This window comes from Lycorma delicatula, chromosome 6 (genome assembly GCF_047948215.1).
Source record: "Lycorma delicatula isolate Av1 chromosome 6, ASM4794821v1, whole genome shotgun sequence".
NCBI lineage: Eukaryota > Metazoa > Arthropoda > Insecta > Hemiptera > Fulgoridae > Lycorma > Lycorma delicatula.
The window spans coordinates 164544914-164563288 of record NC_134460.1 but is presented as its reverse complement, the minus strand read 5'-3'; the positions used below and the strand labels follow the sequence as shown (position 1 = coordinate 164563288).

At 30.2% G+C, this 18375-nt stretch overlaps 2 protein-coding genes across 6 annotated transcripts in view; one reads left to right on the top strand and one right to left on the bottom strand.

The window, feature by feature from the left end:
* Positions 1 to 5833: 5833 nt before the first annotated feature.
* On the bottom strand, positions 5834 to 7539 carry LOC142327069 (uncharacterized). The gene has a single exon (XM_075369872.1). The coding sequence runs from the start codon at positions 7482 to 7484 to the stop codon at positions 6246 to 6248; it is 1239 nt and encodes a 412-aa protein (XP_075225987.1). The 5' UTR covers positions 7485 to 7539; the 3' UTR covers positions 5834 to 6245.
* A 64-nt stretch (positions 7540 to 7603) lies between these two features.
* Positions 7604 to 18375, top strand: part of fab1 (1-phosphatidylinositol 3-phosphate 5-kinase fab1) — a 143638-nt gene continuing 132866 nt past the window's right edge. For 2 of the 5 annotated variants that reach the window (XM_075369034.1, XM_075369030.1), the window contains exons 1-2: positions 7605 to 8206; positions 14342 to 14442. In XM_075369034.1, the coding sequence (XP_075225149.1) occupies positions 8089 to 8206; positions 14342 to 14442 (219 nt within the window). In that variant the 5' untranslated portion in view covers positions 7605 to 8088. Of the gene's footprint in view, positions 8207 to 12345; positions 12478 to 14341; positions 14443 to 18375 lie in introns of those variants that run through there. The other 3 variants (XM_075369033.1, XM_075369031.1, XM_075369032.1) reach the window with 3 other exon arrangements.

Below are 18375 nucleotides of genomic sequence, written 5' to 3'. Positions count from 1 at the left end.
CCCCCAATAGGTTGTCTGTGAGGGGTTACATTAAGTTTGAATAGCACAGGACATTCGATTTTGAATGGAACAAAGGTGGAATGTTCTGATTTAAGAAGACAGAATTGCAGAAAACATTACAGAAGGAATTTCTGTATTTATAATCCTAGAAGCTAACATTACAGATGTACATTAAAATATTTTTTATTTTTTATCTTTAGAAACCTCCTGATTTACCTCTCCCAAAATCTCATCGGGATGCCAGTGGTATCCTAGTCGGTGGATGAAGAAGATTGGTGAATGAGTTTGAGATTATTAAAAGTATGGATGGTATAGATTTTTGTGAAATGACTAAATTGGACTTGTGGATAGAGGCAACTTTTTCGAATATGAGGGTTGTAGAACCTACCAAACAATGTGCTGAATACTCATTTTATAAATTTAGATGATAAAACTTTAATTGTAGGTGATTTCAGTGCACCTTTTCCCAACAATGGATACTGAGACGCTAACAGTGTTGGCAGAGTAATTGAAGACTTTATGTTAACAAACTGCTCCTATATAATGTCACTGGTACACCTATGTACTTGTACTATAATGGTTCAACAAAGAATTTGGATTTAATTCTGGTCTCCATTGATGTCCATTGCAGAGAAGAAAGAAAAACACTGGAATGTGGTCATCACACGATAGTTACATGAATTCAGCTTGATGGGAGGAAGGGAACAAGACCTCTAAGAGAAACTTAATGCAGCTGTAATTTCAAGAAGGCAAACCAGGAAGCAAAGCTAGCTGTAGACAACTGTGATTTCATCACAACATCTGCTTATAACAACACCCAAAAACTATGCTGCCTTATACTGAAGGTGGCTGCACAGCATATATCCAAGGGTGAATTCTACAACTACAAGCCCTTCTTGACGGAGTCCTTGTCAAGTCTCAGGAATGAAAACGAGTCAGGAAGAAAGCAAAGAGAAGCAAACTGGTGTGGGATATGGTTGAGTAGAGCCATAAGGCACAAGACAAGAGTTGATTAAATCAAAAAACGATAGTTTTTTCAAGTTTCTGTGTACTCTTCAACTACAGGAAGAAGTCTAGCAAAGTCCCCAAATTTGTTCTTCCTTTGATGACAGCTGAGAATCATGTAAGCAGCCAGTCATTGTTAGCTGAAAGAAAAGGGAATTTGCAAAAGCACTTCACAAAGAAACACAGGTACCAAAGATCTTAAAGAACAGGAGAAATATATAAAGCAACAAATGTTAGGGGCTTGGAACGATAAATGTCAAGATATCTTCAATGATGAGTTCATCGCGCAGTAGGCTGAAGGGCCTTCCACTCCCTGAAGAACAAAAAGATGCCTGGATGTAATATAATAGTGGCAGAATTTCTCAAAAACCTTGAGCTGTTGCTTTGCAGATGCTGTTAATACTATTTAATCAAATACGGAAATTGGATGTCCCAGCATCCTGAAGGAAGACAATAATTGTTCAATTATGAAATCCAAAAAATTTCCTGATTCTCTCAACAGCTTCCACCCAATTTCTCTGACCAGTGTTTTGGCTAAAGCTATGGAGAGAATGGTTAATGTTTGGTTCACCTATTTGCTGGAAAGCAGGAATGCTATATGTCAGGAGGAGGCATGGTTCAAGAAATTTCGATCAACAATGCAACAACTTTTAAAGTTTAGCAAGAAATAAGAACTCTGGATAATTCTTAAACGATTCTGAAGAATTTTGTGGATTTCAAAGGTGAGTATGACTATCTAGAGAGTGAAGTTATACGAAAAGCCGTACAACTGTAATATTGGGGGAATATGCTAAGGTGGCTTACTTGTTCATCAACCAATCTGTGATACGAGGGTCAACACTATGTTATCAGGTTTTAGAAAACAAAATGTTGTTCCTCTGGGAGGCGTTCTGAGCCCAGCCAAGTTTAACGACTTGTCAACCGCCCTACAAAAAATAGAAGGGATCAAGGACAACACTTGTTATATGGGTTTTATTACTTAAAAGCAAAATTATCTGCTAAAATGAATAAAGCCCTTACCACTCCAGCAAACTGGTCCTACAAGATTGGCATGACAGTCAGTACGGAGAAGGCATTTTAAAACACACTCTTTTTTAAGCAGTCTCTCCCAAAGATTAATTTAGCGAGAAATTTCAGAAAAGTAGCGATCCCAAATAACAGGGTCTGCTTCTAAATATAAAAATGACTGGGAAGAAACATGTTGAAAAAACACCAAAGAAAGTAAAGAATAGACAAAATATACTTAAAAGATTGGCTGGAAAACAGTGGGGATGCTCTAATCAATATTAAACTCAACATACAAGGTTTATATTAAACCTCACTTGTTGTATGGGTATGAGGTGCTGATGTCAGCAAACAAATGAGAAGGAATGGGTGCAGAAACAGGCCATGTGACTTATTACTGGGGCTGTGAAAATAACACTGATCCTGGCATTGCAAGCTGCTATGAATAATCTACAATTGGCAATGGAAACAGAATAATTAGCGATACAGTACAAGAAATTAACTTAACTACTAGCATAGATCTGCCCCACATAAATGTCAATTAAAAAGACAAAGCATTTTTTACAGCAGATCAAGGAGATAAGGCAGGAGTTTCTTCCTCCTTGCATAATAGAAAATCTCACACTTTCAGAATGCCCATTATATACATTCAACATTGAAGTTAGACCGGACTTAGGTGAGCCATTGAGGAAATTGGATACTATTGAAGGACATTGTGCAAAAGTTTATCAAGGTCACTATCCCAAACAATAGTCCCCATATTTACACTGAGAATGGAGGCTGTGTTTGAGTTGTTATCTAAGGTTCTCTTTTCAGTTTTTATTTAACTGTAGGGTGACATCAACTGCATTTCACTGGAGATCTGGAGGCAATTAACATCGCTTTAAACAGCTGTTGGCCAGATCTAAAATTCCCAGGAAAATAGCATTGTTTTGTAATTTAAATCTACTATCAAAGAAATATCTTTTTTTTTCAACTATAATGTCACAGATATCTGATATCTGGCAGTCTGTTGGTAGATCAGGTGATGTCATGATTGTAGAAACTGCAATCTGTATATATATTAAGAAAAACATGTACTACTAACTTTCCCTAGATTTAAAAACGGTATAACAGAATATATAATAAAACGATATTGTTTGAACCTTTATATCATATTATACTTTTTTTTAAAGAAGACTAAATATAATTTTATCTAAAAAAAATTTTTAAATGATAATTCTTTTCTTAAAAGATGAGGAATGGAAGGATATTTTTAAAATTTTTTAAATCCAACAAAATCATTTATTCTTTTCAGAATAAAAGCAAAATCAAAAAAATATAGACCCATAAATACTAGGTCATGCACATATGGATTAGAGTTATTCATTCCATGATTAATTAATTCTGCATTTTATATAGGAAGACAATCACACAACTTTTACACCCACATTTAGATTACCTATGTAATGATTTACATCAAATTCATGCAGGATGGTGACAGTTAAAAGAGGATGACCACTTTAATAGTCTTAAGATGACATTTTTATAATATCAGTTCCATGCATAAACATTACTAACATCTCTGAAATACCATTAGCAAACTAATCCTGCCTTAAGAAATCTATGATTTCTATTGGCAGTAATCTCCTTTGGTAATAATCTCCTTTGTTTACTCTTTCAATAGATCTTTTGACAATTATAAAGATAAGCAGGACTGTAGTTATATATGTACTCTTCTCATAAGTGCAATAAAAAAAAAACTCAGAAAACTGAACTCTTACAAGATAAAAGTTCCTAAAACAAAATTACAATTTGCAACTTTCCCCTCTAAAACGGCATTAAAATATGAGAGAACATCAAATACTTCTAACCAAGGAAGCAAAAAAGTAGCACTCTCACAACACAAATTTTACAGCTAATGCTCGGATTGGGTTCGATACTAAATCAATCAGTGGATAATATAAAAGTACATAAGCTATTTAAAATCGATAACATACATTATATGATACTTCTCACTAAAATATTTATGATCTTAATATCTTTGGCTAATCTAAATTGTGCACAAGTACAGTCTTTTTTAACAGATAATTTCCAAATTATTATTTTAAAACGTTATTTATCATTACCCACATTTGTTACTGATTAGACATTCATATTGACCATCCAACTTTAACTAAGCACCATACAACTTTTTTACAAATTAACTTATTTATAGATAACATTGTTATTTAATAGAAAAAATAAAAAATGGAACAAACCAAAAGATTAATAAAAATATATTTAAATTATAAAAAAAACTACACATTACGTCTAAATTACTTAAAAACTGACATAACCTATTTATCTTGGATAGTCACTTTTAAAGAACATAAATCCCTATCTACAAAAGAAGTATGATGAACACATTAAAACAAAAATTGTTATCCAGCATACAATACACTATATAACTTTTTATATAATGCTATTTGTATATTAATAAGGTAAAGTAAATAATATAGCAAAAAATTTCGAGTGAATATATATATATATATATAATTTTGTTTGCCATTCTAAATTACTAGAAAAGAAATGATATTACTTCAAAAAGTAATTTTGTAAATTAACCAATAATTACAGAACTGATTTTAACTTTAAAAGGGTTAAACTTTAAAGGGTTAGGATAGCTATGGGTAAAGTAATACTACTAATATTTTAATTGCTGATTAAAATCTGGCTCAAATTACTTTTCATCCCTATTGGATCAATTCCCACTAAAATGAGTACTACATTTTTAATGGAAAAAGGTATAAGGCTGACAATGGTACTGACTATATTACCCCCTGATATATAAAAGGCTGTAAGAATAAAACAGCTCTTACGTGCTTCACTTTTGTATAAAATAGAGCCTAATAATATTAACCTACATTTAATACAATGTGAAAATTATTTTTTGTCAACTAAACAGAATAAATATATGATCAGATGCATTCATCTATAAAAATAATTTTCTCATTATTCTAATGCATTTGTTGATTTTATGAAATTACCAAATTCCACAAAATTAATATTCCATAGATTAAGCATCCTTTAATTATATTAGAGGATATGTAAATATTTTCCAATCGATTTACACAAACAGATAACAGTTATTACACAGAAAAATTTAAAAACAGATAGGGTGTATTACGTATTCATGTAAAAACACATTTTAAACACTAATAAACACCTTAAAAACATATAATCATACAGTATATAACAATAATTTCTTAAAAAGAATAAATGCTTTTTAAAAACTTCAGTTTGAATTATTTAATGAAATTAAGCTTATACTTAAATAAAAATCAACAACAAAACTAACCTCAAGATTTATTTCCCATTTCCCTTAATGTAATAAAAATTTAACAGCATATATATATATATATATATATAGAGAGAGAGAGAGAGAGAGAGAATTTTCTGAAGAAAAATAAAGCTGGTAAAGATTTATGTAATCTCTATCTTTCCCATCACTAATAAATACTGAAACATGAATACATGAAAAATTAACAAAAAAATATATTATTAAAGACTAGTAACAAAAAAAAAAAAAAAAACAAAAAAACAATCATACAAACTAGGAAAAACATGATTTCATAGAAATATTAACATAAAAACAAGGAATAATATTAACAAAATGGTAAAAAGAATTCTAATACAATATTTGCTACATAGATATTTGTACGTACAGACCAGTAGCTATCTTATATAGTAGCTGATCTTATATTATACATACATTTACACGTAAAGAGCAATGATATATACATATCAAAATCTATTACAGTATAATAAATCCAATTCAACATTAAAAGTTAGGATTGCTGATTATGTGAGAACTAAATATTTTAACTCGGCAACAGAAAAATTCCTATTTAGGCTATATCATGGGCTTTTGTTATAAAAAAATAAGGACTAGCAGGTATGATTCTGAGCTGCAGTTAAGTGTAGAAAACACAAAAAGAAAAGGTAGTAAGTGAAAAATTATTTTAATGAAAATTTTCAATCCGTCAAAATTAAATAAAGATATAAATAATATATAACACACATATATAAGATTGTCTCTGAACACGAATAAAGGAAAATACTTCATTGGCCCCAATTTGATATGAGATATTTTATTAGATAAAAGAGGATATATAAGAGACAATTTACATTAAAACAGTTTACACAAATGTGTTGAAACTTATCTAAAAAAAAATCCTTTTTTATTCACAGCTTAACAACACTTTAAAATATCATTAATAATGACCTTCCTGAATGTATCCCTTGATTTTCTTAGGTAAAGGGAGATTTTCTATATTATCTACAGTAATATACTGTCGAATAACAAAACGACATAAATATTGTAATGACCTAACTTGGGTAAAACGTGATACAGGTTTAGTTAATCTTACAGGAAATGCAGGGTGGCCAGGTGATCGTGGACGAGAATAACAGAAAACAGCAGACTGTGAAGATGAAACAGAATGATCAATTAATTCTCCAATTGTAGCAAATCCTTCTTGTTCCTGCTGATGGTAAAAGCTGAACAGACCCTGACTATGCTCTATTCGTGTATGAAGCAATTTTCCAGAACTTTTGAAACTTAAACTCAATAAGTAATGGTCAGCAGATGAGTCTCTAACTAGAAATGCACCATCAGGCTGGTCATGTAGTTTTTCTTCAGCTTCTTCACGTGATATCGGACCCCAGTACCAACCATACTTAGACAATTTTAATAATTCACACGCAAGACTTCGAGTTTTTGGACTAGGTGAAGATAAAACGGATTCAGAATTTTGATAATCAGAACTGATATCTGTATTAGCTATTTCAATATCATTAGAATTGGAAACTATCCCATTATCAGAACATGGCAGTTCATTTTCTACAATTCTGGTTTCAATATCTAAGAAAAAGTTAGTTTGTTGTTCCTGGTTACAAGAATCTTCCTTGGTGGTCATCAAATCAGAAGATACATTACTTACAACTACACTGTTAATATTGCACTTGTTAGATACCTCTAGCACCTCCGAAGTAGTTACATCACAATATGGTTTATCTATACAATCGTTATAGTTTAAATTATTATCTTTGGACTTATTAAAATCACTAATCATAGACGGAAATGCACTATTAGTGCAATCTGATATCACTTTATTATTAGATATACATCTATTATTAACAGAATCGGCACCTAAATTATTTGTTTTCCACCATAATCCCTTCCTTAAAAATTTAAATAAACCCGATTTATGATTTACCTTTCTTTTACCACATTCTTTACATGTCCCATTTTTATTGTCGACCCTAACAGAATCGCTATCTACCTCGGTAGAAATTTGTTCGACATCATCGTCTAAATTTAGGTCTACATTGTTACTACAACCACACATAGATTTGCTGGACGTTTTTCTGATAAGACTACTTTTAATATAATCTAAACTCATTACACGTAATTTTTTCTGTCCTTCCGCATTTAACGAACTCGAAGCCATCACTATTGTTACATGCGATACACATTTTGACGAAGTATTGAACAATATCCCTCCATGTTCATTTCTCACTGCAATGAAACATATGACTATTGTCTTGAAATCAGCTGTTATAATTTTTCACTGCAGTTCGCAGCTGATTCTATGTAGATCTGGAGTGTTTCTGACTGTCGGTTATTTTTTGAAGTTTCGTTGATATGACATAGTATTTTAGGATTTCTACGTGTTTGATTTTACTATAAATTCGAAATCATAGGCTGCTGATATTACAATTTATATCGATCGATCGTGAAAACTAATCGGCATGTTGCATGTTTAATTTTTATTTACACAACTGGTGATAAGACTTGCTTGGCTACTTTAAATATTTATTTAATTATATCTAGCTTGTTCAGTTCAATGGAATTTATTTTGTATACAGATTTTAAAGAAAATTGTTTGATTTTTTCGATAAAGGCAGAGTTGACAGACTGAACAAATCGCTCTTGTGGCTTAAGCAGTTTTTTTAAATCGATTGATCTTTGTGATCTTGTAACGATGATGTATCTATGTAATACCGAGTCTGTTAGCTAAATATTTTTCTTAATTTTGTCAAATATCTTTAGAAATGAATCGTAATCTTAATTCAGTTTCACAGTTAACTGAATTTGCACCACTTTCACCTGAACCCGAAGAATCTCCCGGTCTGAGTTACATATTTTCAAGATTCTTCAAGAAAAATAATAGTAAGTAACAGTACTTAAGTTTATTTATTTCGTTGTTATTTTATTATAAAATTTAATTTACTGTAGTAATGATGGAGTAAGTTTTTTGTTATAAATTATTATGTGGAGTAAAATACATTTGAAAAATTAAGATATATCGGTACTTACGTATTAACGCCACGGCAGCTACAGCTTTATTTAAAAACAAAGTAGTCAATTGGATTTCGGTGGAAAATGAGCAGTCTATTAATTTTAGTAAATGGTTATTTATATTTATTTATTTTATAAATATAATTTAACCAAACTTAACCTACGCTCGCTTCGCTCGCTAACCTTGACTAATTAACACCGTAATTTTTTGAATATTTATTTAGTAAATTCAGTAATTATTGCAATTATTTATTATTTAAATAATCAAAACACTCCTGTTAATTAGTCAAGGTTAGCGAGCATAGGTTAAGTTTGGTTAAATTATATTTATAAAATAAATAAATATAAATAACCATTTATTAAAATTAATAAAGAGACTGTTTTGAATCTATGTTAAACTCTATATCGGCCCATTTTCCACCGAAATCCGATCGACTACTTTGTTTTTAAATAAAGCTGTAGCTGCGGTGGCGTTAATACGTAAGTACCAATATATCTTACTTTCATTGTGAAACTGAAGTTAGAATCAACTTTATATTATTTCATAATAGAAGAAAAAAATTTCTGCACCAAAACGTTTTTAAACTCAAATTGTTTTAAGAGTATGGTTCATTACTAAAAAACATTACAAGACCGTTTTATGAAACTATACGTTAAAATTATTATTACATATTAAATGACAATTTCAAATTTACAGAACTTTTTCTTTCAAATCATCTGTACAAGAAACTTTTAACGTACTTCATAAGTCACAAAAAACCCACAGGACACAACCTTAACACGATTGTAATTGTAACCTTAACACAACATAAATATTACACTTGACCAGCCTAGCTCCATTCGTCTATCTGCTGTTAGCTTAATACTTGGGCTTGTATTACATAATAAGAAACACTTTGGCAAAATATTATTTTGACTTTACAGTATTGATGTCATACTCTACAAAATGGAAATATAAGAAAATGCTATTTATTCCATATATCCATTAACAAATTGTACCTAATTAGTATACAGATCATTGTGGAATATTATCAAAAAAAATTATTTAATTTCTTTGACCGCATCATTTCCAATATAGATAATAATACTTTAAAAATATCTTGGAAACCCTTTACAATGATACTCTTCTTCTTTTTAACCTTTTTTTAACACCCCTAAAGTGACCGGTCCTCGCCGTTAGGCTTTAACACAATCACTTCAGGATGTCGTGGCAGTCGTCTGCCCTCTTCTAGGGCTTCCCTTCGGGGTCCCACAAGCTTCATCAGGATACAGTAGCCATCCCTTCTGGACGACCACTGCACCCCTCAACTAGTGGGCTGCCCTTCCCTGGCCTACACTAGGTTGTTGCACCTGCATTGCGCGGGTCCAGCAAACCGCCACGTCCCCCCTTTCACACCTGAGGGTCCCGAATGCATCATCGAAGCACCTCGATACAATGATACTCTTATTTACAGCAAATATAACAATTAACACCATACGGATGTGCTGTTTTCAAAACACATGTTATGTCACCTAATTCACACACCTTTGCTAGCTGACAACAACTACACTGAAGTACTAAGAACAGTAAAATATCAGATACAGGTGAATACCCATTCACATTTACAAACAGGATGCTATATAAAGAATAAAATCTAGCAACAGAAAATATATACCACTAACATACATCAGGAGCTAACATTTAATACCAACAAAACACACATCAAATTCATAGTAACCCAGGATTGTGCAAATTAACTCACAGTTCATAGTTCATTAATTCAATTCATTAAAGTTTGTACTTCAATCGGCAAATCTCCATTACTACAGTGATTGCATGAAATATTGTGCCAGTTGAACATTTTACTTATAAATATGAGGTGTAATCAAAATAATGAAAATTTCTGAATTCTCTGTACCATGCCTTTTCATCTGAGTTTGTCTTTTTCCCACATGATGACAGCTCTGTCTATGATGTATATCAATACTTTCAGCCATGTTAGATGAATAATTCAAGTTTGGCAGTCAAATAAGTAGAACATAATTATTACATTTTTTGATTTATGTTGTTTGAAAATGATGGAGAAATGATTTATATTAAATCTTGCATAAAAATTGAATGAAGTGAAGTGGTGAAGGTGTGTGACACGGTTGTTATGTCGACACAAAAAGATTTACGAGTGGTTCTAGTGCCTTCATGGTTTAAGAAGAGTGTGAAAATGACAAAGGGTTGGATGTCCTATCACACCAACAGTAGATGAAAATATTTACAAGATTAGTGACAGAGTGATCAGTAATTACCACATTACTATTAGAGAAGTGCTGAAGAGATGAAAATCTCTTATGGCTCAAGTGAAACAATTTTTATTGACATTTTGGATATGAAATGTGTTGCAGCAAAATTTATTCAAAAACTATTAAATTTTCAACAAAAGTAACATTCCAGAACAATTTTTAGCTGAAAATTGTTCTGATGGCACAGAATTACCCAAAATGTCATTGCAGTTGACAGAACATGAGTATATCATTATGATATTGAAAAGAAGGACCGATCATCCCGATGCAAGAACCAAGACAAAAAAAAAAATATGCTAAGTTCAGTTGATTGTAAGGGTAATGTTAATGTTATCTTAATGTTTTTTTCAATTACAATGGTGTTGTCTATTATGAATTCCTAGCACAAGGTTATACAGTTAGCAAATTGTATTACTTAGCAGTTTTATTCCATTGACGTGAGGCGATCTGAAGAAAATGACCTCCAAACAAATCTTGGATTTTGCATCATGACAACACTTCTGCTCACACCCCACTATTATTAATTCATGATTATTTTGCCAAAAATAACACTATATTGATGCTACATCATATCATATGTTCTCCAAATATGGCAGCTTGTAACTTTTATTTGTAACCACTGATTAAGAGAACATTAATAGGACAATGATTTGCAACGGTAGAAAACATAAAGAAAAAATAATGTTAAGTTAACTTAAAGGTGTACCAATGAATGGTTTCCACAAATGCTTTGAGGATTGGTAGAAATGTCATAAGTGTTTTACATATCTGGGGGACTACTTTGAAGTGGAGAACATAACTATAGCAATAAGTAAATTCTTTTTGAGAAAAATTAAAATTTTTATTGTTTTATCACATCTACTAGAATGCATGTTGGCACTATACACAATACAATCAAATTTCTAAATCATCTCTCAGAAGGACACATATAGAGACATCAAATACAACATACGGATTTTATATGTAGTAAATAAAAATGAAATCCTAAACATACTTTAACAACATGAAATTTAGGAACCCAAAAAATTTGACAAAAACAATGCATCTGCTAAACAAACAACTAATGCTAAACAAACTGCTTAACAATAACATGTTATTTAATTAGATACTCGAGGGAGTTACCTAACCTTTTTAAAATGGGCACAGTGCTTCCAAAATTAGCCCATTTCGGTGAAAAGTTCCATTAATTTGCAGGTAAATTTTAATATTTTCTAGTTTTTAAACATTATCATGATTTGCCATGCTGTTCAATGACATTTTCAAAGTATTAATGCAGAAATAAAAATCGAATTTTGAAGTATCTTTGGGACATATAATCAAAGAAAATTATTTCTCCGAGTTGCTTTTTATTGTTATTTATAAAAATTATATTTTGATGATAGAAGAATTATAATTAAAGAATTGTACCTGAATCAGAAAACAACTATAAAAATAAAGAATGCTCAAATTGAATAGTATGATATAGGAAGAGAAGTTTTTTACTAACCTTGTTTTATATATTTATTGAAGTTAATAAAAAATACTCTTCATTTAGCATGTGCTAAATAACAGTACAGATACTTCAGTACTATGTTATTAGAAACTTACAAAAGAGTAGGTGAAATAAAAACTAGAATAGCAATTGCTAAATATATTTTTTATAGAAAAATACAGTCATGTAATTAGACAAGTAATATTTTATGAAGTGTTATATGTTTGCAGTATACTTTTTTATCAATGTGGAACAAATGCATTATGAAAATGGAGAAAAATGAAAGAATGCAGATATTTGAAATGTTGGCATGGACAAGATTGGACATGATTAAATGGACAAGCAGAGTAAAAATGAAGATTAAATTGAACTTTAATCAGAATGGATTGCAATACAGGTATATCAGGAAAGATACCCTCTACTATTTTGCAGAACTTGGATATTAGGCCCTTTCTGGTGGATCTTTCTTATTAGGTGCCAGGTAGTTTATTTTAATTGACGGGTATATATTACATTTGTTTGCTTTAGAATGGCAGAATTTTTAATTGTGTTCAAGGTAATAATCATTTTTAGATTATGGATCTTTAATACTATATTGCTGTTATCCTGGGGCAAAGTTGGCAATTGAAAATATATTGCATCTTTCTTCTCGCCACAGTCCCTCTTCTGTTTGTCTTCTGGGCCTTCTGAGTCCATACTTTTCACTTTAGCAGAAATGTGCCAGATTGCCCTTGTTTAATGGTGTGGGGAATCACTCTCTTCACAAAGAGAATGGCTTTTAACACAGAGACGCTGAGGCAGCTGCCTCTTTTGTTTAAGGGTTAATGTTGGGGAAGCAATAGAAGACCAGTATCCTATGATTTTCTTCTGGAGAATTGGAGTTCACTAACTCCATTTTTCGGGAGACAATTTTGGTTTTTAATTTTCATATTTCTTCTTTAACTTTACTCTCTGTATTAACTTTAATCAGAGCGATTTAGAATAGATTAATCAGCTGGGACTATCATTAAAGGAGGATTAATTAAAACAGTTTTGGAAATCTCAGTAGAAGATGCAAAAAAAGAGACGACTGAAAACTTGTAAAAAATTATAGATAGTTTTGTTATTAATATCGGATAGCATGTATAGTGTATTGTGTAGAGAATATTAGGTTATTTTTATTTCATAGTTAGATCAGCTGATCTTTCAGTCTATCTTTGTCAGTGAGTATTGTCTATATAATTTATTTATTTTGTTATATTCTAGATATTATAATATTTTTTGCTAATTAAAGACATTATTATTATTATTATTATTATTATTATTAATCATCATTAAGAGAATATTCTCCCTTTTTTTCTTGCACCGATTTTCTCTTTTCAGTCGTGTTCTTTGCTACTCTTTTTACTTACTGAAATATTAAGCCCTCTTTCATAATGTCCATTATTTTTCATTTTTAATCTCCATTTTTCTTTTACGTAGAAATTGGACTTCACAGTTTTATCTTCAATATCTCCTTTCCTCTTACAACATTACCAAAGTAGTTAGCTATTCCTTCAGTTGTGAGTTATGGAAGCAGCTTCTCTTTAATCTTTGTGATTTTAGAAACTTATCCCTCTTTTTATGTAATTCAAGCTTAAAACTTTGCCATTGGCCTCCATTTCCCCCCCTGAATCGAAAACATTTTTTGTTTTTCTTTCTCAGTGTATATGTCATACTCATAAAGCAGAACATTTCAATGCATAATTTCATAAGATTTTCTCTAGAATGAATTTAACTTAATGATTCAACAATAGTTTCTTTATATTGAACTACTGTTTCATTATTCCAGCTTTCTGGTAACGGCTTCATAAATTTCTTTTCTGCTTTACCTCAATTTAACCATTTTTTGTTTAAGAAAGTAGTTTCCTTGTCATTTGTTTTCATCTTCATCATTGTTTTGACATTTGAAACATAAATATTCATACCGTGTGTAATTTTTTTTAATTGCATGAGATCTCGAATTGAAATGATGTAACTATTATTTTATATATGAATAATTATTCTTACATTACTATATGTGAAATAAATAGAGATAAACAAACTAAAGTTCTGTATTTGAAAATTAGCTTTACTTTTAATTTTGCCATTATGGTCTGTATGTGAATCTTCATATGGTTTTTAAGGAAGAAGGTGTTGTGGGTAAGTAAGGGAGTATTAACAGGTAATTTTAATTTTTATATTCATGTAATTAAATTGTTTATATTAAATCTGTTTAAAATTATACATGTTTTATTTTTTAGGCCAGTCTCCAAGCGATGCGAATAAATCTGATTTAGTTTGTTCTGAAACAGCTGGAAATACTGAGACAGGATTACAGGTTGAAACCGATGACAATTCTAAAGTATAGTATTTGAATTTTATTTAAAATTATATATTTTTTTGATTAAACCTAAGTATTGATGATTATTTTTGTTAACATGTTATTAGAAGGTCAAAAAATGAATCTGTTTTTATCAACCTCAGAAAGGTGATTTTTCTTAACTAATTATTTTTTTATGTAATTCAAGCCTAATTTTTTTTTATCATTTAAACCAGTTCTGATGATTTTTTCCTTTTTTTTAGTTATAGAGGATAGAAAGATATTGCTTAGTATTAAATTTTAATTACATCATATAATATATACTCTGGAATTATTGTGATACACCAAGTATTTTCATATGAAAATTCAAGGTATTGTTAATGAATAAAAATGTCTTTATAATAAAGAAATCTGTTAGTTATTATGTAAGATTTTTACATTGAACTGACTTCACAGGGACATTTTCAAGGACCCTTGTTTATAAATGGGAAGTTATAATTATATAATTAATTTAACAATTTTCAGTCTGGTAATTTATCAAGAAAATCATTTTGTCTGTATCCGTTTTATTTATAATCAGCAATACATTAAATTACAACAGTTAAAATTTTAAAAATTTATAATAATAACAATGAATTAAAAAATCTACAAAAATTAAATGTTTACAAAAAATTTGGACATAAACTTATTTAAATTCTAAACTAATTAAGTACACATCACTTTTTATAAATACAGAACAGTGGTACGAACACTGTTAAAATAGCTTCTTTGTTTTTTATTTTGACAATTAAGTATTCACAATCTGTGAGTCTGCCTGAAAATGAATTATTTCTGATTAAATCAAATTAATTATCATATTTTGGTTGTATGTATCAATAAATTTGAACAAATGTCGTATCATTTTGTTCATAATAAAAAGCCTAACATTTTATGTAATAAAACATAATTTGATGTAACTAATATTTATAAAATTATTAATGATTTAGTATTTTAAATGGCCACCATTTTAGACTTTTGAAAGGTAAAAGTTTCAAAATTATTTATTTGATAGATGTTGTCGCATATATGTACACTAAATTTCTTAAAAATATCTCAATCCATTCTTAAGACATAAACACAAAATGATGAACAGAGGAAAAATTAAGTAAGATATGGCATTTGCCCTTATGAAATGTTTTGTTTCTTTTGATGTTTTGAATCAGTTCTTGAAGTTTGTTCAACTTCTTCTGAGACACCTCTTGTATACTCCACTGAAATTATATTTATTTTTTATTTGGATAGTTAAAAAATATTTGGAAATGCCATTGTTTGATTTATAAGCTGGGACATATGTTTTGTTCTTATACACACTAATTAATCCATAATGTTTAACTGAATGAATTGATTTATTTGTAATTTCAGATCAGGCTTTGTGTTTTTATTTCACATACTTTTTATTTATAGATCTTTATTGTTTTTTTATTTAAAATAATTTGAATTTTGTTTATGTAATTTCTCATTGTATCCATTTTTTTTAAGTTTAGTTTGCGATGTTATTCATTTATTTTAACAATGATTTATTTTATTAAAGATTATATATATGTACATTTAATAATAATAAAGTGTTTTTATTAACTAGGATTAATAAAAATTCATAAAATGTCTTACACAATACTCACATGTTCATATGACCATTGTTGTCTTACATCATGTTGTATCTGCATTACCAGGCTAAATGCATACAGAACATATGAAAAATATAACCTGTTTTAATATTACTAACAATTATAACAGTAGTATACAAAATTTGATTAATTTTGTCCCAGAAGTGAAAATGAGTGAATCTAATAACATTTTTCATGCTGAATTCAAATGTGGTCTCAGAATTAGTCTATCACATAAAGATTTTTAGAGACAACTATTTTAATTTTACAGCATTACATATTTAAAATACATTCTTGGAATAATATGATCTTGCCTAAAAAGTAGTAATGTTTGATTTTCTATGATATTTTGCATCATGAACATCTCTCTTTAGGATCCAACAATAGTCAGCTAGTATGCTCGAACCCCACCTGCCCTCATACTGCTTTTTCATATCTGAAATATCCTGATGGAATCATTCGCTTTTCATCGCTGACTGCTTCTAGATTTGGTGGGAAGAAATCCAAGTGTGAGTCCAAGAAATGAACCCACCGGGTTGGTTTAGTGGTTAAACTCATCGCAAATCAGCCAATTTCGAGAGTTCCGAAGTCGAGAGTTCTAAGGTTCAAATCCTAGTAAAGGCAGTTACTTTTATACAGTTCTGAATTGTAGATCGTGGATACCGGTGTTCTTTGCTGGTTGGGTTTCAATTAACCACACATCTCAGGATCGGTCGACCTGAGACTGTACAAGACTACACTTCATTTACATTCATTGTTTACGCCATTGCGTAAAGTTGCGTTTATTCCAATGTATTCAAAGTTATGGTTGAGTCTTGTAATTATTACAGGTTTGGTAAATTTATTTTGCTTTTTTGTAAGGCTTATCTTATGTGTGCTTTTAATATAGTTTGGTTTGGTTTGTTGTTTTAGTTAGCGATTTCTCTCAGGCTCTAGTTTGACTTACTGTTGCATCATCATATTGGTGTCAGCTTATTTCTATCATGCATTATTTATTGCTGTTTAGTCTTAATATATATATATATATATATATATAAAAAACACTTAATATATAATATATATATATATTAAGTGTTTTTTATTCTTACCAATTTCAATATTGTCATAGTTCCTAGAAGTCTAATTCTCTTTGTCTGCCCTGATCTCATTTCTTCAACTTGTGGGTATTCAGAATTTATTTTTATCAGTCTTACATAATTCTTTAATGGTCTGCTTGCTTGTAAATTATTTTTGTTATGTCTTCGTTCCCAAATTCCACACGTTTTCTCTAATCGTTCTCATACTAACACTTACTCTTACACTTACACATACTAACACTACTCTTGTTGTCAACACACATACACACACACTTCTGTCCATTGCTTTGTTCGCTTTCCCTACCTCTCACCATGCCAGCTTTGGTCATTCTAGTCCAGACTTTCACGTTGTGCGAATCCACAAGGCTGGTCCTCCAGGCTACAATATTCTCTCTCTCTTGTATAATGTGTTAAAAAAACTTTCGTCGTCTTCATACTCTCATAAACGTTGTGGTATTTCTCTGTCTAAATATTCTCTTGTTCTACTCATCAGTGTCTTCATGATTTCACAGTTTTCTATTTTCGTTTTTCCTCGTTTCTCTGATAAGTTACTTTTTAAGTTCAATAGTTTACCTCTAGTATTGAAAGTGGTTCAGTTACTACAATCCAGCCAAGTTTATCGATGCAGAATCTCTCCAGTCTCGTTACTACAAATCGACGCTCCGTATTTCTCAATTTCTCAACAATTTTTCACCTCTGTATTTTTTATACGCTATTGCAAACTACGCCTAGGATTAACTGTATGTATTCATGTGTACTTTCATTCACGAGTTAATCTTTTGCAAATATTATGTGTGATTAAGGCAAGTTCAAATTATTCATCATTTATTATATTAAACAGTTATGTTATCAGTAAAATCAGTGAAATATTCAACTAATTGTACTTTATGTATTTGAAATTCAAGATGACTTATACAACCATTGCTTCATTCAAGTATAGTCACGCAAGGTGGCTTAGTTAAAGGTAATTTAACTAAATTACCTGATTAACGTTATGTTATCATTTTTCATGTGTAGCACATTTTGTGTTATTAATGCCAACTGTCATTATTATCAAATCTACTTGTAATTGAATACTACTTTAGAATTATAAAAATATGTATGTCACAAACATTAATGTGTTGATTAATAACATTTTATATACATTTTAGCAACTTTCAAGAATGTTTTTTGTTGTATTCCATTGACCCTTGTAACTGCACAAACTTCTGATTTCATTTGGAAAATAACAATTTTACTGAGACAGTTTATTTATA